The sequence below is a fragment of the Clupea harengus genome, chromosome 8 (genome assembly GCF_900700415.2).
Source record: "Clupea harengus chromosome 8, Ch_v2.0.2, whole genome shotgun sequence".
NCBI lineage: Eukaryota > Metazoa > Chordata > Actinopteri > Clupeiformes > Clupeidae > Clupea > Clupea harengus.
Genome location: NC_045159.1, coordinates 24424027 through 24450216, shown reverse-complemented (window position 1 = coordinate 24450216; position 26190 = coordinate 24424027). Strand labels below are relative to the sequence as shown.

Genomic DNA, 26190 nt, shown 5'->3' with positions numbered 1-26190 from the left:
TTAAGCAGTCTTATAAAATGAGATTAAGTCGCAGGTCATAAAATTCTACGTTTAGAGCTAACAGCCTGTTGAAATAATGTCCGTCCAGTTAAATCTTGCGTTACACAACAGTTCAAAACATGCCCCGACATGTGAATGTTTACATTCAACGCTGACCAAGCAATAAATAAATAAATAAAGTGCACAGAAAAATGTCCATAACTTAGCTTATGTGTTGCTTTTATGCACTCATCTTACCAATATCACATTTCAAGACGATGCGCTCTTCGTCCTCCGACGTTTCAGTTCACTGTTACGGAATTTTTCCGCAATTTTGCGCTCGTGTCCAGAGGGGCTATGGCGATTAGTGTTCAATTCACTTTCTCTCTTGGTTCTTCCCTTTCCCCCAGCACGACAAGAATAGTCGATAAGATTGTAATATTCATACTGGTCGTAGGTAGACTGCTCAAAAGAGGCCAACCTTTCTGTATCAGTTGCCATGTTTTCAAACTGGTTTTCTCTGTAACAGTCCAAACAAAGTGCAGGGTAATGTGTGTAAACAAGGTGATGTCATTCCGTTTTTATTCCTACGTATGTCATTTAACTACATTGATTGGCTGAGTACGTATTGTGGGTAACCTATCAGCATGAACTTCCTTATTCGAAGTCTGCTATCGTCCTATAAATTTGTCCTATCTTTGATTGACACACTTTTTTTCGTTAAGGTTATGAAAGCCTATTTGAACAGTAAACGCAGTAATATACAAAGCGGTTGAGTTAAAAAAAAGCATGTTCTATTAGTGTACCTGTGTCCACTTGCCTAATGCATACTTTAAAAGAGCAAACTACAATAAGTAGGCTAGATGTCGAATGTCATGACGCTACCTTGTTCATCCACTGTAATGCACGTCAGGGTTTTCAAATGACATCCCCCCCCCATAAACCTTTGGTGAATTTAAACTATTTGTTGAATGCTTGGAAATCCTTTATATTCCCATCACCCTTCCCCAATAAACTCCGTTGGACACCACAGTGTGGCAGTATGAGTTTGCTTTGTTTTGGAGAAGGCTACAGGTTTGGATCGACCTGACAAAACTCAATTTATATTTGCCAATGTCCCAGGGTATCTATAACAACTATCATTTTAGTCATTTTGGTTTGGTTGTTAAAAAGTAGTCCCATGTTTATTCTTTTGATCTTCAAAATTAAGGACGTGACGTTTATGAAAAGAAAGTGATTTAGTAGGCTTACCTTACACAACTTAACTAAGTGTACACAATCTGTTAATATAGTATCATGTTTTAGGACATGTAGCCAGCATTGTAAAACACTGAGTCTGGTGGCAAGGATATGTTAAAGTGGACTATCAGCATGGAAAGTCTAGGCCCACTTAAATCCACTTCTTACATACAGGTTAAAACATTTGCCAAATGAATACATGTTAAATGTAATTTTTTTTGCCAAACTGCTGTCTTTTTACATACGACTTAACACAGCATGTATTAACACACGATGAGGTAGGCTACAACATTTGTGGGTCTACAACCAAGTCAATTGTTATATTGTTTGTGTACAGCCTATGAGAACCCAGTTGCATGGAAATATCAAACTGCATGATTTGTAATTGTAAAACGTACTGGTTTGTTATGTAAGAAGAACATGTTAGCCCCTAGTGGACGAGAGGTGGCGAGACAGGTGACACGCCCCTGGTGGAGTTGCACATCCTGACGCTTTTACACGTAGCAGATCTCTCGTAGCCCTCTATGGTAGGAGGCTGCGTGTGAGAGTAAGGCCGGGAAAAATGGCGGCGCCCGTCCTGAGAGTGTCCACCCCTCGATGGGAAAGAATAGTCAGGTTCCTTGTATGCCTACTTGGCATTATGTTGTCTTTATACGCCTTTCACGTAGAACAAGAAAACGCTAAGGACTCGAAATATCGGGCATTATGCGACTTGAGCAACTCAATAAGCTGTTCCAAAGTCTTCACCTCCAGGTACTGTAACGTTACATTCAATGGGCAGAGGCGCTTGAGTTAGCTGGCTAGCTTACTGAACCAGCGGTCTTAGTGGTAACAAACATCACTTACCAGCTACCATTGGAGTATACAGGTTAATAGATTTCAACAAGCGTTTCGCAAGTTGGTGTTAATGTCTTGACAGATGCCTGTATCATTTGGTGAAATATTGACTTGTCAAACTGTATTTGAAAGAGTTAGACAGGCATGAATCTTGAATAGCTAGCTACTGGACAGCTCGCATTAGCCAGTTAACATTAGCTATTTGCTCAATTGGCAAACTAGCAAGCTGCAAAGTAGACAGATATTAGCAAGCTAGATTTGTTATGCAGTTTAACTGACACACTATATGTTATTCTGTCCTGAACTGTCGCGGATGTTTGTTTTGTATGTATGGAAGTTAGCTTGCAGCCGACCAGTCATTGTGTTTGAATAACTAACGTTAGCTATCGCTAGCTATGATAAACCGGTAGCTAGTGTTAGTTAGCCATGTCATCAATTGTTGAACAGCTTTCAGATATTCAGCTATGCATATTCAGCTATCATTGATTTACCTATCCAACTTTAAACCTGAAAGAGTTTTTTCTATGAGGTTTGATGAAGTTTGTGTTCATGAGAAAGCGTGCTTGAGGTTATTCAATATAAATGATTGGTGGCGAAAGGCGCAGTCAGCCTCCAGAGCCTGTGACTTGAGAATGAAGGCGCCGTGTAACGACCAATGCACCATACCTAATTATATGGAATGGCAACTTTTATCATGTGTTTCAGTCGTTGGCGTGCGTTGAAAGTCTATTTCCCCCCTTTAAATCAGTTGTAATGATTACGGGGATGTGTGTGATGTGATCTGTAGTCATGAGAACGACACTGGTGATCTATTTGCTCTTTTCAAGCATGCACGGCTTCAGGGACTATCATGTGAGTTAAGTTAAGGATGTACAATTGTAGGTGGAAAAATTGAGTACTTTTTTTTCTAGTAGGAATGAAATAGTTATTGACCTGTGGCATAGGCATATAGGTCTCGAAAAATGCATTACGGTTGGCCATTTTTAACCTGAAAGTACTGGTTTGATTAGAACTTGTCATACTGAAGCACACAAAATTCAACGAATTTAATGAACAGTTTTTGATGGAATCATCTGGACCTATGCACACTACAAAACAACCCTTAAATAGATTTGTGTAGGCCTACAGATTAAAGTTCATTGAGGGGCAAAACCAGTTAATTTGTCTCTTAAACAGGGGAAATGTACCCCTTAAATGACAGCTGAAAAGGCTCTTATTTTTACTTTAAATTCAAAATATTGCATTACAGCGCCTTTGCCGTATAATGTCATTGAAGTGATCAAAGTATGTACCTAAGCACTTGTGTGTGTTTGTCTCTTTTTTTTTAACTTTTAGTTTTTACTTTTACTAACCTATACAAAGTGACTGCGTTGAACTGTTTACGAACACACAATAATAATAGTCCCTTGCTTTTTTATGAACTCAGGAAAAGACCTTAATCATGCCTCGATCACATATTTTAACTAAGTGCTTGGCTAAATTCGGGACCTTTGCCCTCTGACTTGTGTCTTTGCTGTGCCTATGTTAGAGAGCATTGAGATCACAACAATCTCAGTTACAGGTCATCACTTGATAAACTGTCAAATTAAGAGTTTCATCAACTGGAGAATGTCCTCTTGAAAGTGATGATTCCACTTGAAGTAACAGGTTAGCCTAATTTTTCTCTGATATACAGTCCCTTCAGAAAGCATTTACTTCAGTTTTCCACATTTTATGTTGCAGCCTTATGCTTAAATCATTTCAATTCATTTTCCTTTATTAATCTACACTCAATACCCCATAATGATGAAGGCAAAACAGGCATTTAGAAAATGTATTCAAATGGAAAACTGAAAAACCATTGACATAAGTATTCAGACCTTTTAGTGTACTTAGAGGAAAAACCTTTGGCAGTGATTAAAGCCTCGAGTCTTCTTGGGTGACATGACAAGCTTTGCACACCTGGATTTGGGGATTTTCTGCTATTTTTCTCTGCAAATCCTCTCATGCTGGTTGGATGGGAACCTTCAGTGGAAAGGGTCTCTCGAGATGTCCGATTGGGTTTATAAGTCAGGGCTCTGGCTGGGCCACTCGAGGACATTCACAGAGTTTTCCCTAAGCCCCTCTTGACTTGTCTTGGCTGTGTACTTAGGGTCATTGTCCTGTTAGAAGGAGCACCTTCGGCCCAGTCTGAGAGCGCTTAGGACCTTATTAAGGATATCTCTGTACTCTGCTTCGTTCTGCTATCCCTCAACCCTGACCAGTTGCCTAGTCCCTGCCACTGAAAAACACCCCCACATATCGCTGGGCGATATATGGAATTCATTCAATTAATTGAAGTTATTGTTTTTGAACGATGTGAATAATGCCTAAATCGCAAACTCGAGACTAGTACTTCCTCTGCCGTCATTCAAATGCCAGTGCCAGCACTTCTCTGGAGTTACCATAGAGTTAGGACAGTAACGTTGGTTTTCCTGTCATGTCAGTCACTGAACAATGCTATTGGTCTGTCGTTGAATGGGTCCTTTATTAGAAATGTTTTCATTTTCATTGCCTGTTGTCAATCTTGCATCATGTTAATGCTGCTGGTAAACTGTAGATTAATAGCAACGGAATTACACTTGAGGTCGAGCAATGTCTGTGTATTTAATCGCTAGTGGTAAATAATGTAATGCCACACAAGGACAAAGGTTACACATTACAAACATACATAATTGATTGATTTTTACCTATGTTGACAAATATAGCCTAGGCCTACTGTCTGTTTCAACTGTTGTAGAACTGTAAACTGCACTTCTGTTGTCTTGATGCAGTCCCTGCATTTGACTGTTTTGTTTTGCATGTCGTCGTCGCTGTCATCTGACTTTTTGCTGTTGCAAATTGAATCTCATTCTATGAATGTTATGGAACTGAGCTATTTCTAATTAATTTGGTAAATTGGGGAGTCCGTGAGAAATCTATAAAATATTTTAGCAAATGTTTTGTGTTTCACATTACCATGACGACATTTTTAGAAATATGGTGATTTGTAACGTCTTGTAGCCTATGTAAAGTTTTAGCCATACAGTCAATCAATAATCAAAAATCAATACTGAAACCATCTTTGACCATCTTATTATGTTACATGTGATTGAACTGTGTATTATAGTCAGAAAATGTCATTGCTTGCTGACTTTCTTGGTATTGCTGGTTGTAAATACTAAAACCTGTATGTTCAGCCTAGGCGATTTGGCCCTAGTTACAGAGAGATGGCATATAGTTTCAATAAAGACAACTATTTTTGAATCATGTTTTGTCGAGTTCATGAAGGCAGAAAAAATATTTATTGAAGTCGTGAATCGTCTATAACTCTGATCGCCCAGCTCTACCCTCGCAGCATGATGCTGCCACCACAATACTTCACCGTTGGGATGGTATTGGGAAAGTCATGCGCTTTTTTCCCCCTAGGCATGACGCTTAGAATTGCGGCCAAACATTTCAATCTTGGTTTCATCAGACCAGAGTGTCTCACCGTCTGGGCTAATCTAGGTGCCTTTATGCAAACTCCAAACGGGCTTTCCTGTGTCTCTTGCTGAGGAGAGGTTTCTGTCTGGCCGCTCTACCCTAAAACCCAGATCAGTGGTGTTGCAGTGATGGTTGTCCTTCTGCAAGTTTTTCCCATCTCCACACAGGATCTCTGGAGCTCAGCCAGAGTGACCATTGAGCTGTTGGTCACCTCTCTTACCAAGGCCTTTTAGTAGCCTTCCCCAGATCTGTGCCTGAACACAATCCTGCCTCTGAGCTCTGCAGGCAGTTCTTTTGATCTTTTGACCTTTTGGTTTTTGCTCTGATATGCATAGTCAGCTGTGAGACCTTATATAGACAGGTGTGTGACCTTTCCAAATCATGTCCAATCAATTGGATTTACCCCAGGTGGACACCAATCAAGGTGTAGAAACATTTCAAGGTTGATCTACAGAAATGGGAGGCACCTGAGCTAAATTTCAAGTGTCACGGGCAGAGGCTCTGAATACTATGTCGATTTGATATTTCAGTGGAGAAAGAGAGGAATGAGCAATTTTAGCATAAAGCTGCAACATCATGAAATGTGAAAAAAGTACTGGACGCTGACCTTTCTGAATACACTGTAAATCCACAACACACTTATTCTGTTACTGTTCTACTTTTCATTTATTTTAAGGCTGTCATACATGTTTTTTAAAACATCGTGGTGAGTTGGGATTTTCATGGTTTCCCACTCTGACCAGCATTTTGAAACTGCACAAGCTCAGGTTTAGATAAGGTATGGTCAGTTTTGATGCAGTAAGGAACAGAGTTCTGGCACACACACACACCATATATCATTATGGCCTTTTCTCATGTAATTTGGGTGAACTTTTCTGAGTCTAATGCTAATCATGGACATGCAATATCACCTCGAGTAGGATTGGCATGCACAATCACACAAATGGAATGGCTCTTTGACATAGGCCTACTTAGAAGTGGTTTTGGAAAACTCCAACTTGTTGAATACATTTCGATAGCCACCCTGAACATAGATGCTCTGGGAAGAAAGTCTCTGAGACTCCTCTTAGCTCTGTAATGAGCTACCAAAATTTCAATTTGGTCCAACTATCAATCAGTTTCTTGATTTCTAATTAGGAAATTCCCAAAGAGACCTGCATCCCTGCCCGACAGTAGTTTAGTGTGTGCACTGCACACTGAAGGGAGGGAGACTCCAGTGGTGGCCAAGTCTTAAAGGTGTCACTGAAAGCTGAACGTATACTTGTGCAGACTGCTATGTTTAGGTCCGCACACGGTGTGCATGATGCAGATGACCTCACAAGGATGGTCCACACAGCACCAACATTCTGTGTCTGCGTGGACATGTGCACGTTGACTGCGCATGCAAGTTTTAACGCATTGGCTCAGGGTAAAAAAAATCCATTGACACAATTTATTCATTTGGCAGACACTTTAATCCAAAGTGATTTACAGTACAGATGCAAATTTTCGCTCTCCGTGAATGAAACTACTGCAGACCTGCTGAGTTGTCGTATATTTCACGCTTCAGCGAGCCATAGCTGATAGGTCACCAGCAACGGTATTTTAAGGTAGATTCACGAGACGTAGAGATATTATTCCAAACACTGTGATTGAGCGTGTGCGTGAGACATGTTCGCAAACAGCAAAACTAATATACACAAATGCGCACGTATGCATCTACAGAAGTTCTGGAGAATACTTAAGCCCTGAGAAATGTTGGCTTTACAGAAGCTTTACTTGCTGCTGGAAGACTGAAGGCTTGTAGCATTTAGGCTATTTGATGTATAAAATGTCTTGTAAGACTCGATTCTAAATGTTTTTAAGATGAAAAATGAGCCGAATGGATAAATAGATGTGTTTTCTGTATCACATCTTTTCTGTAATCAAGAAATGGTTTTAACCTGCTGATGTTTCTGTCACTGATAATTTGTTGCCACATACTGCACATAAAACACAGTCAGTTCTGCATACATTTGTCAGTCATTTAAAATTATAAATTCAAACTGGCACAGCTGCTCTCCCACCAGTGTGCCTCGTGAACTCACCCGCACACTGAATTAATGAGGTTCCAAAGCAGTGCAGTGTTATAAGAGAGGGTTGGTGTCAGTGTCCTGAGGTGGTTTAGATGCATATGAGACATTTGTCTGAAGGGTTTAGCATGAGGTATGGTGGGCCTTGTGTCGCACCTTTGAAACTGCCAGGGAATTACACACTGTCAGTATACTCTGGGGTGACATCAGTCTGTTTTTCTTGGAGATTTTTGATTGAGTTTAAGCAATTTATGACATTACAAAACATTACCAAGCAGCTCGCTTTTGACCCAGTGTATCAGATGAGAATTGCGTGGCACCATACATCAGCAGTCATTCCATTGGAATGTTTCTACCGGTTATCACTTTATTAGGTAGATTGCATAGGAACCAGCCAAGGCCATAACCTTTTACCCAACAAACTGACTGGCACCCCATATCCCAATCCCAGTGACCCTCTGCATTGTGGATGTCTTGATTTCATTGAAGGGGGGGGTGGGAATGAACTCATGGAAAAGTCAGGCATTTGACCACCCCAGCAAATCAGGGAAACCCTTAGTGGTTTGCCATATTGTATCGATATTAACTGGCTTCGACCATCCAGTGCACATTCAATACAGATTTGGGACAGGTCCTAAAAGCATGTTGCTCAAAGTCCGCCCTCAGTAGTGCAGTGGTGTGATTTCTGAGGGAAGGCAGGGAGTGGAGCCACTGAACAAGCACCCAGGGTTGCGTCATAGGCCCTTCCAGCTGGACTAGTAGATTATCTTCTGTGCACTGACTGGGCCAGGCCAGATGAACTAAAGTAATGCAGCATGTAAGGCCCAATTAAATAAAGGTTATTCTCGCACCAGAGGTTGCAGAGGATTTGTGGTGATATCATGTCTGATTTTAGGGGATAAGGTTTTGGTTGTGTAGTTGACGTCATATTGTGCTCTGTTTTGTGTGCGTGCGTGCGTGCGTGCGTGCGTGCGTGCGCGTTTTTCTGGTTTGTTTCAAATGAAGAGGAAAAATGAATTGACGCTGAGGTTTTAAACAGAAAAGGGATTTCTTTCGACCCCAAGGGAAATTCAGAGGGCAGTTGGCAGAATTGAAACAAAACAAAAAAGGCGTAGATTGTCATGATGTAAACAGTGGCACAAAAGGAGAAACCTCCCCATTAAACCACTGAATCTAATAACTCTCCCTGGTTTGCTTTGAAACAAAACCCCATTATTATGTGTTTGCATTTGGTAATTGTGTGTCACAGAGGCTTATTTATTTGTATACCTATTCATGATCTCTGTTCCAGATGGGGGCGAGGATTCGGGCTCTTGGGCTCTATCTTTGGCAATGACAGTGCAATGAACCAGCCAAACAGTGTCTACGGAATCATCTTTTACATCTTGCAGCTGTTACTTGGTGAGTGTTTCATGTTGCTGTTGGCCAGGGTTCAGGCCCTGGGCTCTGCAAAGCGCATTGAGACAGTTGAACTGCTTTGGCCCTATATACATTTAATTTAATTAGACAGTGGACAAAATCAGTAGAAATTTCAAAAGTATACTGAAATATGGGGGTCTGAATTTTTTTTGTAGAGGTGTGCATCTTTAGTAAGCGTGCATCCATTTCACTGCCCACAAATATCACACAAATGTTTTGTCAACATTGATGTTATTTAGTGCACGTGTTACCCAAGAATTCCTTGGTGTCCAATCCCTTAACTTTAATACAGAAAGTTACTGCATAGAACTAGCAGTTAGAAAGCCACCAGTATACTTCAGCTCACAAACACGATGGCTACTGGCCTGAAGTGAATTCATGGTTTTCTGTGTGCCAGAAAAACTGAGGAAATAAAGACACTGCAGACAACAGTCCTACTGTTAAACAACCTCTGCGGCTACAGATGGCATGATCAAAACCATGTGGGTTTCTGTGAAGCAGCTTCAGAGACTTTAGGATGCTATGGATTCTGCGGCTCCCTTTTAATCTGATATGAAGAACTCTCCACTTGTCAACAAGTTGATTTAAAGTGTGGTTAGTCGAACATATTTGAATTTTGAAACCGTGGTTGGTCCTCTAATGAGGAAGGTATTGCCAGTGTCTCAGTCAGTGGGTGAAGGTCCAAAAGTAAGAGTGTAATCTGAGACGTGCCCTCTCCATTTCCTCCCTCAACTGTTCACGTCCCTCAGAAGAGTATGTGTTCTCTTCCTCTTTCCACGTCACATTGATGAGTGGAACTCAGCCGGTGGCAAGTGCTCATAGCCACACGCAGGTGTGAGTAATAAACCTTTCAGTGGTTCATCAGTCGCTTGGTTCCTAGAAGATACCATATATAGGTTTTGACTAATGCTGACGTCAATTAACCCAGAGGGTTCGGCAGTGGAGCACACGGTTAACTCTGCCGATTGAAGCCTATTGCAGGCCGAGTTTTTAGGCTGCGTCCTCGACCCGGTCAGAGAACTGGTTTTGCAGGAGCGATGGGATGTTTCTGTCATCTGTGCCAAAGGTTAACATGGCCATCCATTCCAAACAGGCTTCCTTTGTACAGTATCTACCTCTGTGCTGTGAGTGACCCAGCTATTCAGATGATTCACAACGATATCCATGTTTAGTCCTCCTCAAGGGGCCTTATCAGAGAGGAATGGTTGATTTAAATATATAACCTGATGAATTATTGCTGTTATAAAAGTATGTTGGAGTACATGAGGCGTATAACAGATGAAACTGATTAAGTCCCATGTATCAGTTAGTGTTTATGGCTCTCCTTTGAATCATCGTGGGGTGAGTGAGGCTGTTCATCGAGTCCTTTAGGTGTGTAGGTCAGCTGTTGCCTCCCGTTTTTTAAATGGCATACGTGCTGCCTCATGCTGTCCTTGTTACAGCTGTATGCCGCAGTTCTCTGTATGTCTGCCCCCCCCCCCCCCCCCCTCCCCCCCGCCTAATGAAATCTCGGCACTATAAATAGCCGGCTACACGGCACACGTGTATGCGTGTGTTAACTGTCCTCCACACGGAAGCAGCTGTCCTCGTCCTCTTTCGAAGGAGAGTCCAAGGGGGTGCCCCACTAATTTGGCTCAGTGTCTCACTGAGTGGGGACAGCCATGTCCTCTGCCAAGGACTCCACTGACACACCAGTGAGCGTGCGTCTTGGTAGAGGGCCCAGTGTGCTCTTGGGAGAGGGAGAGGCCACCTGGATGGGCACGTTGGGACCCCTCGGCCCGCCGTATCCTCTTCCGGGCCACAGTGTGAAGAGGACAGGTTGTGTGTTCCCCTGTCAGGTGTCTGAACTTGAACTTTATTTATTTGACTCTCAGCACACGTAGATAAGACAGGCGTTCACTGCAGGGGCCTCGAGGTAAAATATCAGCCTCTGTTCCCTCTCAATAGTCCTTGTCACTTCTATTAGGGGAGCATCCCAAAGGGTTAGATCAGGGGTGCACAGTTTCCCTATGTCCTGCTCAAGACATACACACTGGAGTCTGATGTCAAATCACTGAGGGGGTGCGGTTTGTGGGAACCAAATGTTTCCGTGAAAAATGTCACCATATTTCCCATACTTTATTAGTCTTTAAAGAGCCCTTCACTATCAAATTGTTTTTTATATGCATGTCAGGGTGATCTGTTTGAAAGTTTATGACATTTTGTATCTGATTGTAGATGCATATTTCCTTCCTACGTTCCTTTTTTTTCCCTTCATGAACTCTGAACCAGATCACTTCAGGGCCTGCTTGTCTGTGGGAACGGCAGCGAACCTGTGTTAATTTAATAAGGAAGCTTCCCATACAGACATGGACTCATAAGGTTCTTGTTATGGATGGGGATTATGGGATTATGAATAGTACCGGTCATACCCCCCCCCCATGGTTTAACTATGCATTAAAGAATCCTTTGGTCAGAGTGTGAATAAGTGCACATGTATTTCTATCATTTTGTGATTTTCAAGTGTGTGTTTGAATAATGGAATGTGTGTTTGAATAATGGAATGTGTGTGTGTGTGTGTGCTTACGTAGTGGGCTAGCTGGTGCATGTGTGAGTAAAGCCACGTGAATGGGCACAAGTGTGGTAGGTGCAGTGTGTATGTGCACTCCCAAGACTGACCCCTTGTGTGTGTGTGTATGTGCGCGCAGGAATGACGGTGAGTGCCATGGCAGCCCTGATCCTCATGAGCACGTCCATCGCCTCGGTGATGGGATCCCTCTACCTGGGGTACATACTCTACTTCGTTCTGAAGGACTTCTGCGTCATCTGTGTCACCACATATGCACTGAACTTCATTCTCTTTGTCCTCAACTACAAGCGACTTGTTTACTTGAATGAGGCTTGGAAGCAACAGCTCCAAGCCAAGCAGGACTGAGAAGGAAAAAAACAAAAACAAAAAAAATGTGACCTCTGAACTTATGACTTGCCACCAGGAGACCTTGCTTCCATACAATGTTCATTCTGTGTCTAAAAAATTGTGAAAAATTAGGGGCCAGAGATCACAAGTTTGTTGCAAACAACGGAAGGATTTAAAAACGGAAAAAATATCTATTTGTCCATATTCGCTTTGTTAGATTCCCTTATTCTACCCAAAACGAATACTCACATAAGGGATGGGGTTAAAAGAAAAGAAAAAAACAAGCACTTGCAGAATCTCCAGTACTGACCATGGATGACATCCTGCTACTGAAGAGAAAGTTGAGGACGAGACGGCGAGAGAAGTGCAACAGGACGATACGTGGTGTTTACTTGAATCCAAAGGGGACGCTCCTGCTCCTGTGTTCCCCGAACTGTACTGAGAGGAAACGAATTATGAGTTTAACAAAATAAACATGCATGATCATGGGGTTACTGTACAGTTCTCAGATATGATTCCACAACAAGATATAAGGATTAACATCAACAAAAGTGTAATTTCTTATGTTTACAGTAATTTTTTTTGAAGAGGACCACTAATTTTAAAAACATGGGAGAATGTGAGACCTTGTGTGTTCATCGGTTCCTTGTTTCCTCTTGTTTTTTTTTTTGCAAATCTGTAAATAGCCGCTGAGCAATATTCCAAGCTAGATTGTGTTTTAGTGTTGACAGACGTAAAGAGAAAAAAAAAGAACAAAAAAAAACTAAAAAATCCGTAATAAGGAAAAGCATTGTGTTGTCATCAGGGTGAACAGGTGTGACGATGTGCATGCACTAAGTGTGTCCCTCACGGTCAGCAAGAGGTATGCTGTCGCTTGGATGCTTTCCGAACACCTACTGGTCCAGATGTTTGTTAGGTTTGACATCTGAACAACCTCCATTTGAGTCTTTCCTCCAGTCAGAGTTTTTATTTTTTCTCTTCCCCCCCCCCCCTAAATCCTCTCCTCTGCTAAGCCTACTCTCCAGAATAGCACCTTTCTCTGGGTTTCGTTAAGTAACCTTGTAAATATGTTTTGTTCTAAGCATTCCTGACACACAGGAGGAGAACCATTAGACTTATGTGCCTAACAGAACCGTGATGTGAAATACCTTCTTTTTCTTCTTCTTCTTTTTTTTTTTTTCTCTTCCCCGTGAATCTTGATGATCACTTTCCTCACTCAGTCACTGTCTCATGACCCCTTGATTTTTTGTATACTGTATTTCACATTGTTTCTTAAAATGGTTAACGTTTGAAAGCGTACATCACAACTACTAGACACCCCCTTAAACCCTCTCCAATTGTGCATTTGATTAACCTGCTGACGGATGGGGAAGGTATGTTTCAAACGGATACGACAGAAAGACAGCTCTGAACTTTTATTTTGTATGCAATGTGTCATTCTAGCTTCAGTAATTTATTAGACATTTTGGGTATGTGTTCACTGCTGTAAGCAAGGTCTAGATCTCTCATAGTGGTCTAACATTTGTTGCTGTGTTTTTGAATTTGAAACTACATTACTCACAATGCTCAGTGCCCTAGCCACTACCTCTCAGTATTGTCCCCGTACGGTAACATCCCATGCTTGTAGGATTAGCTACAGAAGATGCCAGCAGAATCAGCACTTAGATATCATAGCGCCTTGTTACTGGTTGATGGCTTACCATGGTAAATGAGTTGTGCTCTCCTTCCTGCCAGTGGGCATGATATCGGGAGCAAATTGTGCAACATTTACGTGGCTGTGTTTTGTGTCCTAGATCAATCTCACTGATGCTGTTTGATTGGCTCTAGTAGGCTCTGTTTGGTGTGATGTCCCACGCAGCAGAACAGGTGTCGGTGTTCATGTGTATTACTGTTTTCTGAATAGGGTGTCAAACGATGTGCACATTCATTGGACATTAGTATTTTTATTTTTTTGCAGTTGTCTTTTAAGGTCGGGGGTTTCTCACTCGTGTAAATCCATGTGAAATTCCTGGTGAATAAAGTCGGTCTCTTTGTGCTAAAATACAGCTTCTTCCATTCACCAATGGTTGAAAGGAGGTGATGCCAGGTGGCAAACAGATTGTTGCATGTCCTAGCTCTACTTTATTTTTGAGTCGATCTTTGAGAAGTTTTTGCTTGCTCTAGAAACGCTGGATAAAGAATGTTGCAGGCCTTGTATGTTCACAGGTTCCACACCTTCATACCAAGGCAGGCCATTGTCCATTACTCATAATTGCAGCCTAACAGCCTGTATCAAAGAAACTGCTACTGTGGCCCTGAGCATAAAAATGATTCCATGATCATTAAAACTAAGATGTGTTTCTGAGCAAGGAACACAACAATTTGAGCAAGGACTTGTTTGCCTTTTCGTCCGAGTCCTGTGAGAACCTCACCTCAGAGAACCCGTAGCACATATTTCTGCTTCTGGACATCTCAGAATAAGTACACTTTTTAATTAGGAAGTCACTACAATGAATGCAAAATCTATTTGTCTTAATGGCATCCAAATAACAAAGCTAATTCAGATCAAAATAACTTCTTTTCGATTCAGGAAAAAAAAAGTCTGGAGTAGTGTTTGTGTTCATATGTAGCTCACAATGTGAACATCCCCAAGTTTAGCACAGCAAAGGAGATGCTGCAGTCATGATGTCCACTAAAAGTGCCTTCTGTATCTTCACTGGGCCGTGGCCGGTTTGAAGCAGCAGTACAGCCTTGTTGGTTAAGCTGACGGGAACAGGCACTCCTGCTTGCCTTGGAGAAGGTGCACGCAGATGAGATCGGAGGTCCTTCAAAGATGTGTACTGTGACATGCGTATTGGATGTGCGTTAGCAGAGGCCCACCAAAAACCAACCAATAAAAGACAAAATAAAGTTAACATGACATTGTCTGGTGTTACACTAGTTGCTGTGATTTTTTTTTGTTTTCCATCCCACTTTCTTTTTTTTTTTTTTTCCTTCACATTCTCATCTATGATTAGAGGTACGAGATTTTGTTGACTTGATACCTTGTGTCCCTAACCCTGAGAATGTCGAGGTTGTCATTATGTCTTGTCAGGCTAGTGAGAATTTTTCTTTCCAATGTGACAGGGCTGTGTTTTGGGAAATCTAGCCCCTTAGCTGTCTAGACTGTTAACATTAGAGGTTATTTTAGCAGACAACAAAAAAAAACAAGGATTGGAAGTCTGGGGCTCCTCCTCATCACCGTTAATTTTCACTTCTTCTAAATCAAGGGTTTCTTTTTATTTTGGAGGAAAACTGTGTTTGCTTCTGTATTTGCCAAATATAAGTTTAAGAAAAGAAATGCTGTATTTTCTTACATGGAAAAGCGTTACAAGAAACGGTAGAACAGTGCATAAAAACAATCGGATAAACTATTTCTTAACTGTTTGAGGAGCAAATGGGAAAAAAATACACTTCAGTGAACTATATTAAAAAAAAGAAAATCATCTCATTGTTGTGTGGAAATGGTCAACCATTAAAACATTCCCTCAGAAATATGACCTCTGCTCCCTCTTTTGTGCGTCGTGGAAGACAGTAGCGTGAGTGTTAGTCATCTTTTGAATGTTACTTCCCTTATTAGCTTCCAAGATCACACACACCTCACTTTGAATTTGATTTTATTGATATAGAAAAATAACATTCTGAAGTCTTCCAGCATGATCAAAACAAATATCCACACATGAACTTTATATTGATAAAAAAAAAGAATAGCATAAACATTCCCCATTCATTCTTTAGGCATAAAATTGATAGGAATAAAAAGGCTAAACGCCTGCATAATTTGCCAATGAAATGATGTAAAACACAGGCCAGCTGCACATACTGGCTGAGGGACAGCACAGCATCTTTCTTTTTCCTACTGCTTCCCAAGACAGGATTTCTAATAAACTGGACATATAAGTGTTTCAAATGAAGAACACCGCTTGGCAGCTATAGTTATAAGTCTTAACTTCAGTGTTAGTCACTTCCCTGAATGAGGTGGTCCCACTGCTGTGTGATGCTGGGGAGAAAATTACCTTCATGAACCACATTTTGGATTTCAGATTGGCACCAGCATCTATGTTGTATGTGTTTCCCCCCACTTGAAACCAAGCAGTAAAATGAGTGATAAACATCAAAACATAAACAACTAATAAAACTAATCACCTGATTTTGGAAGCCACTTGTGATAAACTGACATGTAATTCTCAGGCTCTACTGGGCCTGTATGAACCAAAGAAATCTTGAAAGCACCAGGCGCTTTGGTAGTTGTATGCTTCCAAACATTAATTTCACTTTTAAGGTGCATTTGGCTAAGTCTGCCTCTGTCCTAAGAGCAGGGGTACCTAGCCCAGACTGGGAGGATGCCTGTCTCATTGGCTATTTTCCAGTACCGGTCCCTCAGGATGTAGGCAGAAGCTTTGGGTTGCCTCTGACGGGTGAAGACGCCCTTTTTGTTCCCCACGACACGAGTGATGGCTAAGAGAGAGAGAAGATGAGAGGAACGGGGTTACTTGTGTTGTTTGGCAAGGCTGGAGATAAAGACTTGGAAGGCAGAAAGTCAAGACCTAATTTTGCTTTCAGGGAGGAATTTATGGCATTCGTTTGAGGGAGATTTCTATGACCTTGAACTGCCATGATTCTGAGCTGGTCAGAGCTGAGACTGGCCTCTGCAAACCTCCTCTGTAAATTCCAACAGCTCCAAAGCAGCCATGCCAAGTCTCCCACTTTTGCTGTAAGTTGCAGGAGCCTGACAGCTTGTTTGCCATGGCAGTTTCTAAAGGTTGAAATATGCTTCTACCACTGTGTTACTGCATGGTCACACAGTTGCATCGACGGACTCATGAACATTTATAGTAAAATACGTCTATGGGGATTTGCGAGTTGTCTGAGCCAGCTATCTAAGGTTAGCATGCTACTACCCACAAGGTAAACAGCGAAGAAAAGTTGGCTTAGATGTAGACGAGGACCATTAGACAGTTAACAGAGTTTTAAATTGCCATTGCTAAACCAATGCAATGCCTCGTGAAGGAAGAACTACAAGGAGCTTTCCAAACTGGAAAGTGTATCAGTGGACAGGTGACATTTTTGGCCGATTATTGGACTTCATCTGAATCTACCACCACCATTTCAAGTTGTCCTGTCACAAGTGGGGTCACATCAAGCAAGGCAGGTCGTATCAGGCCCTTTGAGGTGACTGTCACCATGGCGTTGCATGATGGAAACTCCTGTGGAATTCTGCATTGGCAGTCTCATGCAAAGATGGTGGGGTTGGGGGTTGGCATGCTCACAAGCTCAGCTGGTAATGAAGTATCCTGCCAGCCTGACACCCCCACTCAAGCTGCCCTCACAGGAGAGAGCCGAGAGCTTTCCATACCTGGCACTGGCTTACATTCCAGCAATACCACATCTAAGGGCCCCATTAGGTGTAGTCAAGACTGGTGGCTCTGTGCATTATTTGGATTTCATTTAGACAGTACAATAAAAATGAGAATTCATATAAAATGGGGCGTAGGATGAAAGGGCAAGACGGTTCCTTACTTTGTGCAGTCATAAAATCTGCAAAGTTCCAAATAAGCTCGCCGATTACATATTTCTTCCTTTTCTCGTCAAACACACTGTGGTAGTTTTGCAGGACTGTTTTCTGGTACTCTTCTGTGAACATCATAGGAGGATCCTGCAGAAAATAGAACAGATCACTTTCCATTCTCAATGCTTATTCTGCCAGTGCTTTAAATAATTCTGACGTCGAATGTGGTGTCAAATCCCTTTCTGTGGTGCTGTGGAAGCATGCTACAATACTGAGATAAGGGTGCGACAGCCAAAAGCTTGCCACGACTCTTACATTGTGCAGTCCAGGTACGGCATCTGCCCCGTACTCGCTCTGAATGATGGGTTTCTGGTACATTCCATACCAGTTTTCAAACTGGGTGTTGAGCTGGATGGAGATGACCTCTAGGTGACCGGGGTCATGATACCAGGAGAAGTAGCTGTTCACACACACCACGTCCACATAGGGGGCCTGCATATAGGAGGGGACATAGATATAAATAGATAAGTACCAATGATACGTGCCACTAATTATTTAGTGCTATTCACATATGTAGCACAATTGTGCCTGACAAAACGTATCTGGGTATTGCAAACAGAACATGTGGGAAGAAGCTAAAACGTATTTTAGAATTATTTTTCTAAAACCATATTAAACGGGGAGGCTAGTGAGGTGGTCTTACTCCCTTGTCCCTGGCGAAGTAACTGTCAGTGATAAAGGTTACTGGTCGAGTCACATCCAAAGACTTTGTGTGAGATATCAGAGACCTGAAAAAAGGAAAAGATGAGAAATTATGTCCTGTCAGCAATTTAACCAACCTGTTAAAAAAAAAAAAATCACAAGGAAGTATGGTAATCTGACTCTAGAATGACCTCAATATCTGTGTGTGTGTGTGTATATCTATATATATATATATATATAAGCTGACTCAATAAAATATACATACTATGAATGAGCATAACAGGCTTTCAATCTTACAGAAACACCAAGTAGAAACACTGGTTTGCCATTTTGGAAATCGCAAGACACAAATTAGGAAGAGAATTACTTGTTACTGTCAGTGAATCTGTAGACGTGAGTTAACAGGACTGAGCGTGCATGTTTTAAATTGCTTTAACATGTGGGACTGTTTTTACATACTGTGTGTGTGGCCATATTTGAGGAGAGAGTAACTACACAGTTACCTCCAGTTATCTCGTGTTGGCTTGGTTACATTGGCCGAGTGGCTGTACTGACAGAAATGGCCAAAGGGACATTCTGGGGTTGATTAGTTGATCAGCTTTACATTGTTTTATTGAGCATTTTTGGTCAACTCCTTTTTGGAGGATCTGCTACATGTGCTATTCTGACAACCATAGATTTACTTAAAAAAAATCTAAATAAAGGCTGGGACAAACCAAGCAATGCAGCTGTTGACAAATTCAAGTCTGCCAGAAACTGCTGTCCAGATTGGTATGTGGCAACTCCTGGGAGAAACCTGTCACTACCTGGTCTATGGTATGTGGTTCACACCTGCTCTGGACTGTCTCACAATGAAAGGCTTCAGGTGTACTGTTCCACTCAGACCACATTCCTTCATTCTTTCTCATTCTTTCTGCACGCACACACACTTAAGCTGTGAGCTCAAGCCACTCCACCCACAGAATTAAATGTGTCACACTATAGAAATAGGATGTGGCATTTGTATCTTCACACCTCAGATACAGTATGTGTGTAGTATGTGAATGTGTAGTTCCCCGCTACTATGTTATGACATTTAGTTGCAAGTTCACATGAATCTGGGCCTCTTTTGAAAGTGTGGACAGATATGGCAAAAGAGTAGCTGTCTCACTTGAAGTAATATCCAGCTGGGGGCATCTCAGAGGCCGGCTCATTGGCCACAGACCACATGACCACAGAAGGGTGGTTCTTGTCTCTCTGTACCAGCTCGTCCATGACGACCAGGTGATGGGCGAGGGAGGCGTTGTCAAAACTGCGTCTGATGAGGACACATGCAAAAAGGTAAAGGGGTTGTTCCCCAGTCTGAATCAAGAAAGACGACCTTAGGAGGTACTTATACTCATTGAAGGTACGATATAAAATACCATAGCAACTGATTAACAATCACAAAAGTTTAAGTAAAAACAGACATACATGTCTTTGATGCCCACTCCAGGGCACTCATCTATGACCACGATGCCATGGCGGTCACACATCTGAATGATCTCCTCAGCGTAGGGGTAGTGGCTGGTACGGAAGGAGTTTGCACCAAGCCACTTGAGCAGGTTAAAGTCCTTCACAATAAGGGGCCAATCTAGACCCTTCCCTCGAATCTACCAAGAGCAGAGCACAACACAAGTCCATATAAACAACCGCCAACAAAGACTGCTTCAGAGGAGTAACAACACTACTGTAAAGTTCCCCATTTTCTGGCTCCAAATAAATTAAGGTAACTGGGCATCTGTTCCAAAATATTAAAGTCATTATAAAGTTAAAATTATGGACAATAATGCCGGGACTCTTCTTTGCCACAGACTGACTGTATTCAAAACAAATATATAATACACTACAGATTTTACCAAAACTGCTTCAGTGATAGTATGACACTGCCTCATTATTTAATAGTCTAACGATTCAGACAGAGTGAGTGTGCTGCCCTCTGCTGGTGCTCACATCGGAGTCCTCGTGCTTGTTCACCCCATGGAAGTAAAAGGGTTTGTTGTTGATGAGGAACTGGGTGTTGGTGACCTGGACTGTGCGGATGCCAACCGGTAGAGTGTACATGTCCCCCTTAATGCCATTTTTGGATTCTGCCACCTGTACCTGAAAAAACAGGAACAACTTGTGACTTAACCAAAGACGGTCTAATGTACAACATGCATGCACAAGCTGCAGGTGTTGGACACTGTAATTATCACGAAGCTGGGACTGATTGGACAGAATCAAGAAGGTGGGAAGGATGTGAGATAACAACCCAAACTGTGTGTAATTGCCAGAAACAAATCTTTGTAACTTTTAAATTGTAAGGGTGTAAACAGAAATGTGTCGGAGCAAATTATAAAGTGCTGGGCCCATGATTAGAGAAGACGGCTGCTTGCAGTGCTCTACAATAAAACTAACTCATTAAAACTCCATTAACTCCACTCTATTAAAAGGTCGATTTTAAAGGGATGATATAGATGACCTACACATCCATGACCTATTTTTTTCCACCCTCAATTCTTGCTTAAATGTTAAATGGGGAAAAATGTCCACTGGGATACAGCAGGGCCTTACTGACGGGGAACAGGGAACTGGCCATTAAACCTTACTTACCTCCATAAAGTACATGTATCCTGGGCTTTCGTGCATCAGGTAGGGCCACCACAGGTTGACATTTGGCACTTTGAGAACGCCACTGGCTCCACTGGAAGAGGCTACACATTTCCCATCTTTGTCCGTGAGCGACACCTTCACTACGGTACTGTTACAGCCTCGCACAGACACCTCATAACTAATAGCCCCTAAAACACAGACAACACAGTCTCAAGACAAAACATATGAAATTAAACATTCTAGTACACAGTAAAGCAGGATGTGGACAGAACTGTTGGCACATTCAAGGTCTCCCCGACAAGTAGGGATGGGTATCGTTTGGTTTTTATCCGATACCGGTACATAACCGATACTTTTAAAACGATACCGGTGCCTAAACGGTGCCGGAACCGATACTTTTATAAAAAAATAAAAAAATGTTTACGATTGACGACATTTAAGCTTTATTGCCAAATATATGAACTGTTTAAAGTAGATTATATATATAAATAAATACAAAACACCTTTTAACTTAAAACTTAAATAATATATGAACTGTTAACAAAAGTTTAGACTATACTTAAATAAATACAAAACACACACACACACTCTGTACACACACTACAGCTTCAATTTTTTTTCTTCAAATTGAACAATATATTAACTGTTTAAAGTATATTATAAATATAAATACATACAAAACACTTGGCTTCAAACTTTTTAACTTCAAACTATGAACATTATATTAACTGTAAACAACAGTTTATAGTATACTTAAATAAATATAAATAAATACAAAAAACAGCTTCAAACTTCTTTTGCAAAAATATGAGCATATTTGCCTTTGGAGTCAAAATGTATTATTTTGTTTGCATTTATTTCATGAAATTTCACCATTTTATGATTTGTTTATACCTATCTTTTCTAGCTTGTTTATAGTTAATCTTGTTACTTGAACACACTGAGTACGAGAAAATGTGTACTGCCCCTTTAAGAGACTACCGTAGGTTAAGTATAGCTGTCATCTCCGTTTATTTTTCAGTCTTCGGTTGCTGAACTGCCGTTGACTCTTTGCCTTCTCTCCACTCTTTTCACGCAATTGTTTTGTTGCATTTGCTGCACGTCGCGATGTTTGAATATTTTGGTGCGAAATACAGCCACACTTTTGACCGTTTACCTTTCGGTATTTTCTCTGTTAAAAGGTTGATGGCTAGTTCTGTTTGTGCTTGCTCTGTGAAATGCTGCATGCTCTTCACTGTCATAAGACTGTTGCTATTAAAACACCAATGAGCGTGAGCGACACAGGACAAAGTTTACATTGGGAGCTGGGGCAGTTTTACATGTGCCCCGCGGAATCTGCCTAGCAACCGTTTTCAATTGGCTCAGGCACCGAAATGAAGCACCGAAATCTGCGTTGCATTTCGGTCCGGGTAGGTACCGGTTGTATTGGAACCGGTTCCATATTGGTACCGGTTCTCGGTACCCAACCCTACCGACAAGCAGCTTGATTTCTGAATATCATGTTATGGCTTCATTTCTTTATCTACTCATTTTCCATTTCTACATGAAACAAATGAGGTGAGATGAGATTGAACAGTCACTAAGCTCTCTGAACAAACAGGACAACACAGAAGGGCACAGGTCAGACCATGATTGTGAAACATCTTTTCAACGTTTTACCCGTGCTGTCTGAAAAGGTCGTCTGCACTGTGATATCATCGATGTACACAGTTGGTGTAGTGTAGAGAAGGACAGGACGGTGTATGCCAGCATAGTTGAAGAAGTCAAAGTTAGTGTTCTGCACAAAATAGTCTGCTGGGTATCTGTCCATGCAAAAGTTTTATAAAAACAAAAAGACAAAACAATCTCAGTCTCATGTTAAACCCCAATCACACGTTTGTGCTTATTATACTCACTGCTAATCAAGTCATACATATAAACAATACATATCCATATCATGAATCACCATTAGACTTCAGCTCAGTTGACCTGATAAGGTCAAAGGCATGCTAAAGTAAGATTTTAACACTTGTGTAATTACAGTTTAGTGGAACTGATATGGTGAGCGGTTACTTTTTGGGGTCATCCATATGCTGGATGGTTCCTGGTGGCAAGGTGTGGAGGTCAAGAGTGTTGTTGACCGCAATGGTGATGCGGCAGGGTGTTCCAGGACTCTTTCGGGCGACTGTGCCAATGTCAGCTTCAAAAGGAAGATGGCCGCCCTCATGTTCGGTCACTTTAACCCCATTCACCCACTAAAATAATCCACAGGAAAACAGGAATGAAAATAAACATCTGAGTGCATTTAATAGCACTCAGCAGTATCTGTATCATAAGGATTTTTAGAAGAGTGGCAAAGACTTAAGCTGACACTGACAGAACAGAAGAATGTTGAGGTTAAATGTTACGGGCCAGAAAGACAGAAAGACTACATCTTATAATACCATACTTACAACCACGGAGTAATAGTGAGCGCTCCCCACCCTCAGCACAATCCGTCGACCCACATCCTGCAGCCAGCTGTCTGGTATCCACGCTTCTCTCTCGTACCACACCCAGCCTATGAAATCCCTGAGCTTGACATCCTGAGTAATGTCATTGTAACTGGCAGGTACAGGCATATCAATCACCGGACCTGTCTGAAGTACACAGACAGATAAAAGGTTGTGGGTTAATTTTCAGGTTAGGCCTGTTCTTCTACCTTCAGAACCATAACTTAAACAAAATACAGCTAAAAGAAGTGAAAGTTTAGTTAAATCACAGTATGCAAACACACCTTGGGACTATGCCATCATTGTTTTCTACAATGAGATACAAAATGCATGTGAATGCAGGCACCCTGAATCAGTCCATTACAACTGAATATAACCAACTGTCACGGCCAGTGTAACTTTAACGAGGAAAATGGCTATACAGCTTGGTACTGTAAAAGGTTATTGCCAATGGTTCTTGCTAACATGTTGCTAACTGTTACTACGTGTTCCTACTTTTGTTACTCAAAATACATTTTCGTCAACAAAATCAACAAGCATGCACACTTCGACAGTTAGTGAGTTTTACCTTGGTCAGCGGACTTTGGAACCATGATTTCTGAAATCCCAAATTCCTGTCCTTCGAAAAATCTGCTCTGAATGTCCACAATCCACTCAGATCTTTAATTTCGCGGCTAGGGGATTCACGTGGAAAGAGCATTCCATTTTCCAGAGGATAACAAACATTCCAAAAACAGGACATGCAGAGAAAGCTTGAAAGCCACAAACGCTTCATATCTCCAACTCGTCTCCCAATTCCTCTTACCTACCCTTGATGTTCTCGCATTGACATATGCTACTTTACTGATGACTTCCGCATTTAATGTCACATGATTTTGGTCACATGGTAATCCGTTCCTCTATTAGCAGTCAGTCCACAAACTGTGAATTTTACAGCCTACAAAAACGAGAAGAAGCAAGGGAGCGGAAAGTGGCACAACTCTCATTGACGGTTTTCAATGTGGCAAGAGCCCTTTATGCATATTACCAACTTTATTCTGCACGAGCACCGACGCGTGAAACATATTTCGTGATGCACACCGACTCGTGATACGCGACTCAATGCACTCTTTTTCCTTCCCTGGCAGGGCAGGTACACAGGTTGACTTCCAGCCAACAGCACAATAACTAAATTAATCTGTACCTCAACACAATTTATACCGCACATACACAACAGCAAATTAACTAATGCATACATTCACCTGCTTGTTTCACCTCAACAGAATTTACAGCACAGGTACACTCAGTTAAAACCAACAGCACATTAACAAAATGCATCGCTCTCAAATTAGAAATACGTTTAAACCAACTCTAATATGAACAAAAACGATGGAGTCAATAACAAACACAGAAAGACTGTCATGAGAGAAAGTGCCTTGAGTCGTTTTTGCGTCATCTTAATTCTCAGTTCATTTTAAATCCTGGACAGAGAGAATGACCGCTCGACTTCGCAATTACTGACGGGTAGAGACAGAAATAGCCGCCTCGCAATTTAAACATTTGGAAACAGATTACAGACCATAATCTGGAATTATTCGGTGCAGTCCTTTTCATCTTGCTTGTCTCATCTGACTTTTTAAATAAATTATCTGAGCTGAGTTAGCTCATCGCCTAAATTGTCATCTTGGTCAGAAGGGTATACAGATGCCAAAACGTTGGCCTTCTCGGTTACGGAATCATGGGACATGACACAGAGAAGCACACTGCACAAACTGTTCTGTATATGAAATTAAGTCTGGCGCCAAATATTATGTGGTAACCTTTACTCCTCCATTTAATTGTCATGATTAGTAGCCAAGGGGTAGGGACAGTGTCGTCAAAACATATATGCAAAATGGCTTAATTGAGCTAGCCTATTTTCAGCATGTGTATTCAAAGATTTTTGGAGTTACTCACAGACTGGAATAGATGGCACATTGCAGTGCCTAAACAGCGACCTGATCACCTCACCACAATGTTGTATGAAAAGTTTTGTTTTTTTCTGATTGGTATGACTAGTTAACCAGCTAATTATTGCTGAGATTATGAATATCATATGAATCCGCCAAATGCCTTGTGGCTTGTGTGCATTTGCAAATTCAGAATAATCTCTTCATGAGGACACATTTTACTGGTAGACTCTATGTATATTTAGAGAGTTATCCGAGACCAAGGTTCTCATGAAACCTGCGCATTGTCCACTAGAGGGCAGCATACACTGTTTAATTCACTGTGTGTCATTAGTCCCAGGGAGTCTATCAAAACAACAGAGATACACATGCATTTGCCACACGCGTGTTTATATTAAAATGGTTTCATATTCCTCAGTATGCTTAGTATTCATTTTTAGTGGCATGGATCAGGATACAGTGTTTGGAAGAGCAACATATGTTATGATAAAAAAAATGTATTCCAGAGCATTTCATATAAAATTGTTCTGCTGATGTATTTAGAAATGCAAGTTTCCTTTGTAAGACTGGGTTTGATCGACCAGTAGCAGACATTGCTGGGGATGCCACTCAGAAGATGAAAGGCTAAGTAGGGCCCACATACTCCAAATAGTTGGCATACTTCTGTTATTATCTTGTCTCAGAGGGTCCCCTGGCAAATTAAGTCAAAGTCATGTAAGCTAATACATGGTTTTATGTTAGGTCGCCAACTTGCGACACTCCAAATATGTTATATAATCAACATGAGTACTCACAGTATGCTAGTTGAGTTAATTTCCTGTTCAAAACTCATCTCCCACAGATCCCAGCAAAGACATTATCATTCAATTTGCATGGCTCTTTGCAGGACAGGGTGAAAAGAAGGTTGATGTTTGTCTTGTAAAGTCCAAAATATTTTCTCTTCTTTATTCAATTAATTTGATCCCTTTAGCTGTGTTTTTCCCCAACTGAGAATTGAAACTTAAATCGATTATTCGTAACTTTGTGTATATTGGATGAACCATGA

At 41.3% G+C, this 26190-nt stretch overlaps 2 protein-coding genes across 2 annotated transcripts; one reads left to right on the top strand and one right to left on the bottom strand.

Annotated features, from left to right (window-relative positions):
- Positions 1 to 474: 474 nt before the first annotated feature.
- On the top strand, positions 475 to 14823 carry vkorc1l1 (vitamin K epoxide reductase complex, subunit 1-like 1). The gene is made up of 3 exons (XM_012822780.3): positions 475 to 1971; positions 8881 to 8990; positions 11696 to 14823. The coding sequence occupies exons 1-3, from the start codon at positions 1781 to 1783 to the stop codon at positions 11920 to 11922; spliced, it is 528 nt and encodes a 175-aa protein (XP_012678234.1). The 5' UTR covers positions 475 to 1780; the 3' UTR covers positions 11923 to 14823.
- A 699-nt stretch (positions 14824 to 15522) lies between these two features.
- gusb (glucuronidase, beta) lies at positions 15523 to 24116 on the bottom strand. The gene is made up of 12 exons (XM_012822812.3): positions 23786 to 24116; positions 23179 to 23364; positions 22799 to 22980; positions 22406 to 22548; positions 20747 to 20934; positions 20105 to 20254; positions 19586 to 19764; positions 19284 to 19430; positions 18135 to 18219; positions 17747 to 17923; positions 17443 to 17578; positions 15523 to 16380 (listed from the first exon to the last, which is right to left on the bottom strand). The coding sequence occupies exons 1-12, from the start codon at positions 23990 to 23992 to the stop codon at positions 16232 to 16234; spliced, it is 1929 nt and encodes a 642-aa protein (XP_012678266.2). The 5' UTR covers positions 23993 to 24116; the 3' UTR covers positions 15523 to 16231.
- Between the last annotated feature and the right edge of the window lie 2074 nt (positions 24117 to 26190).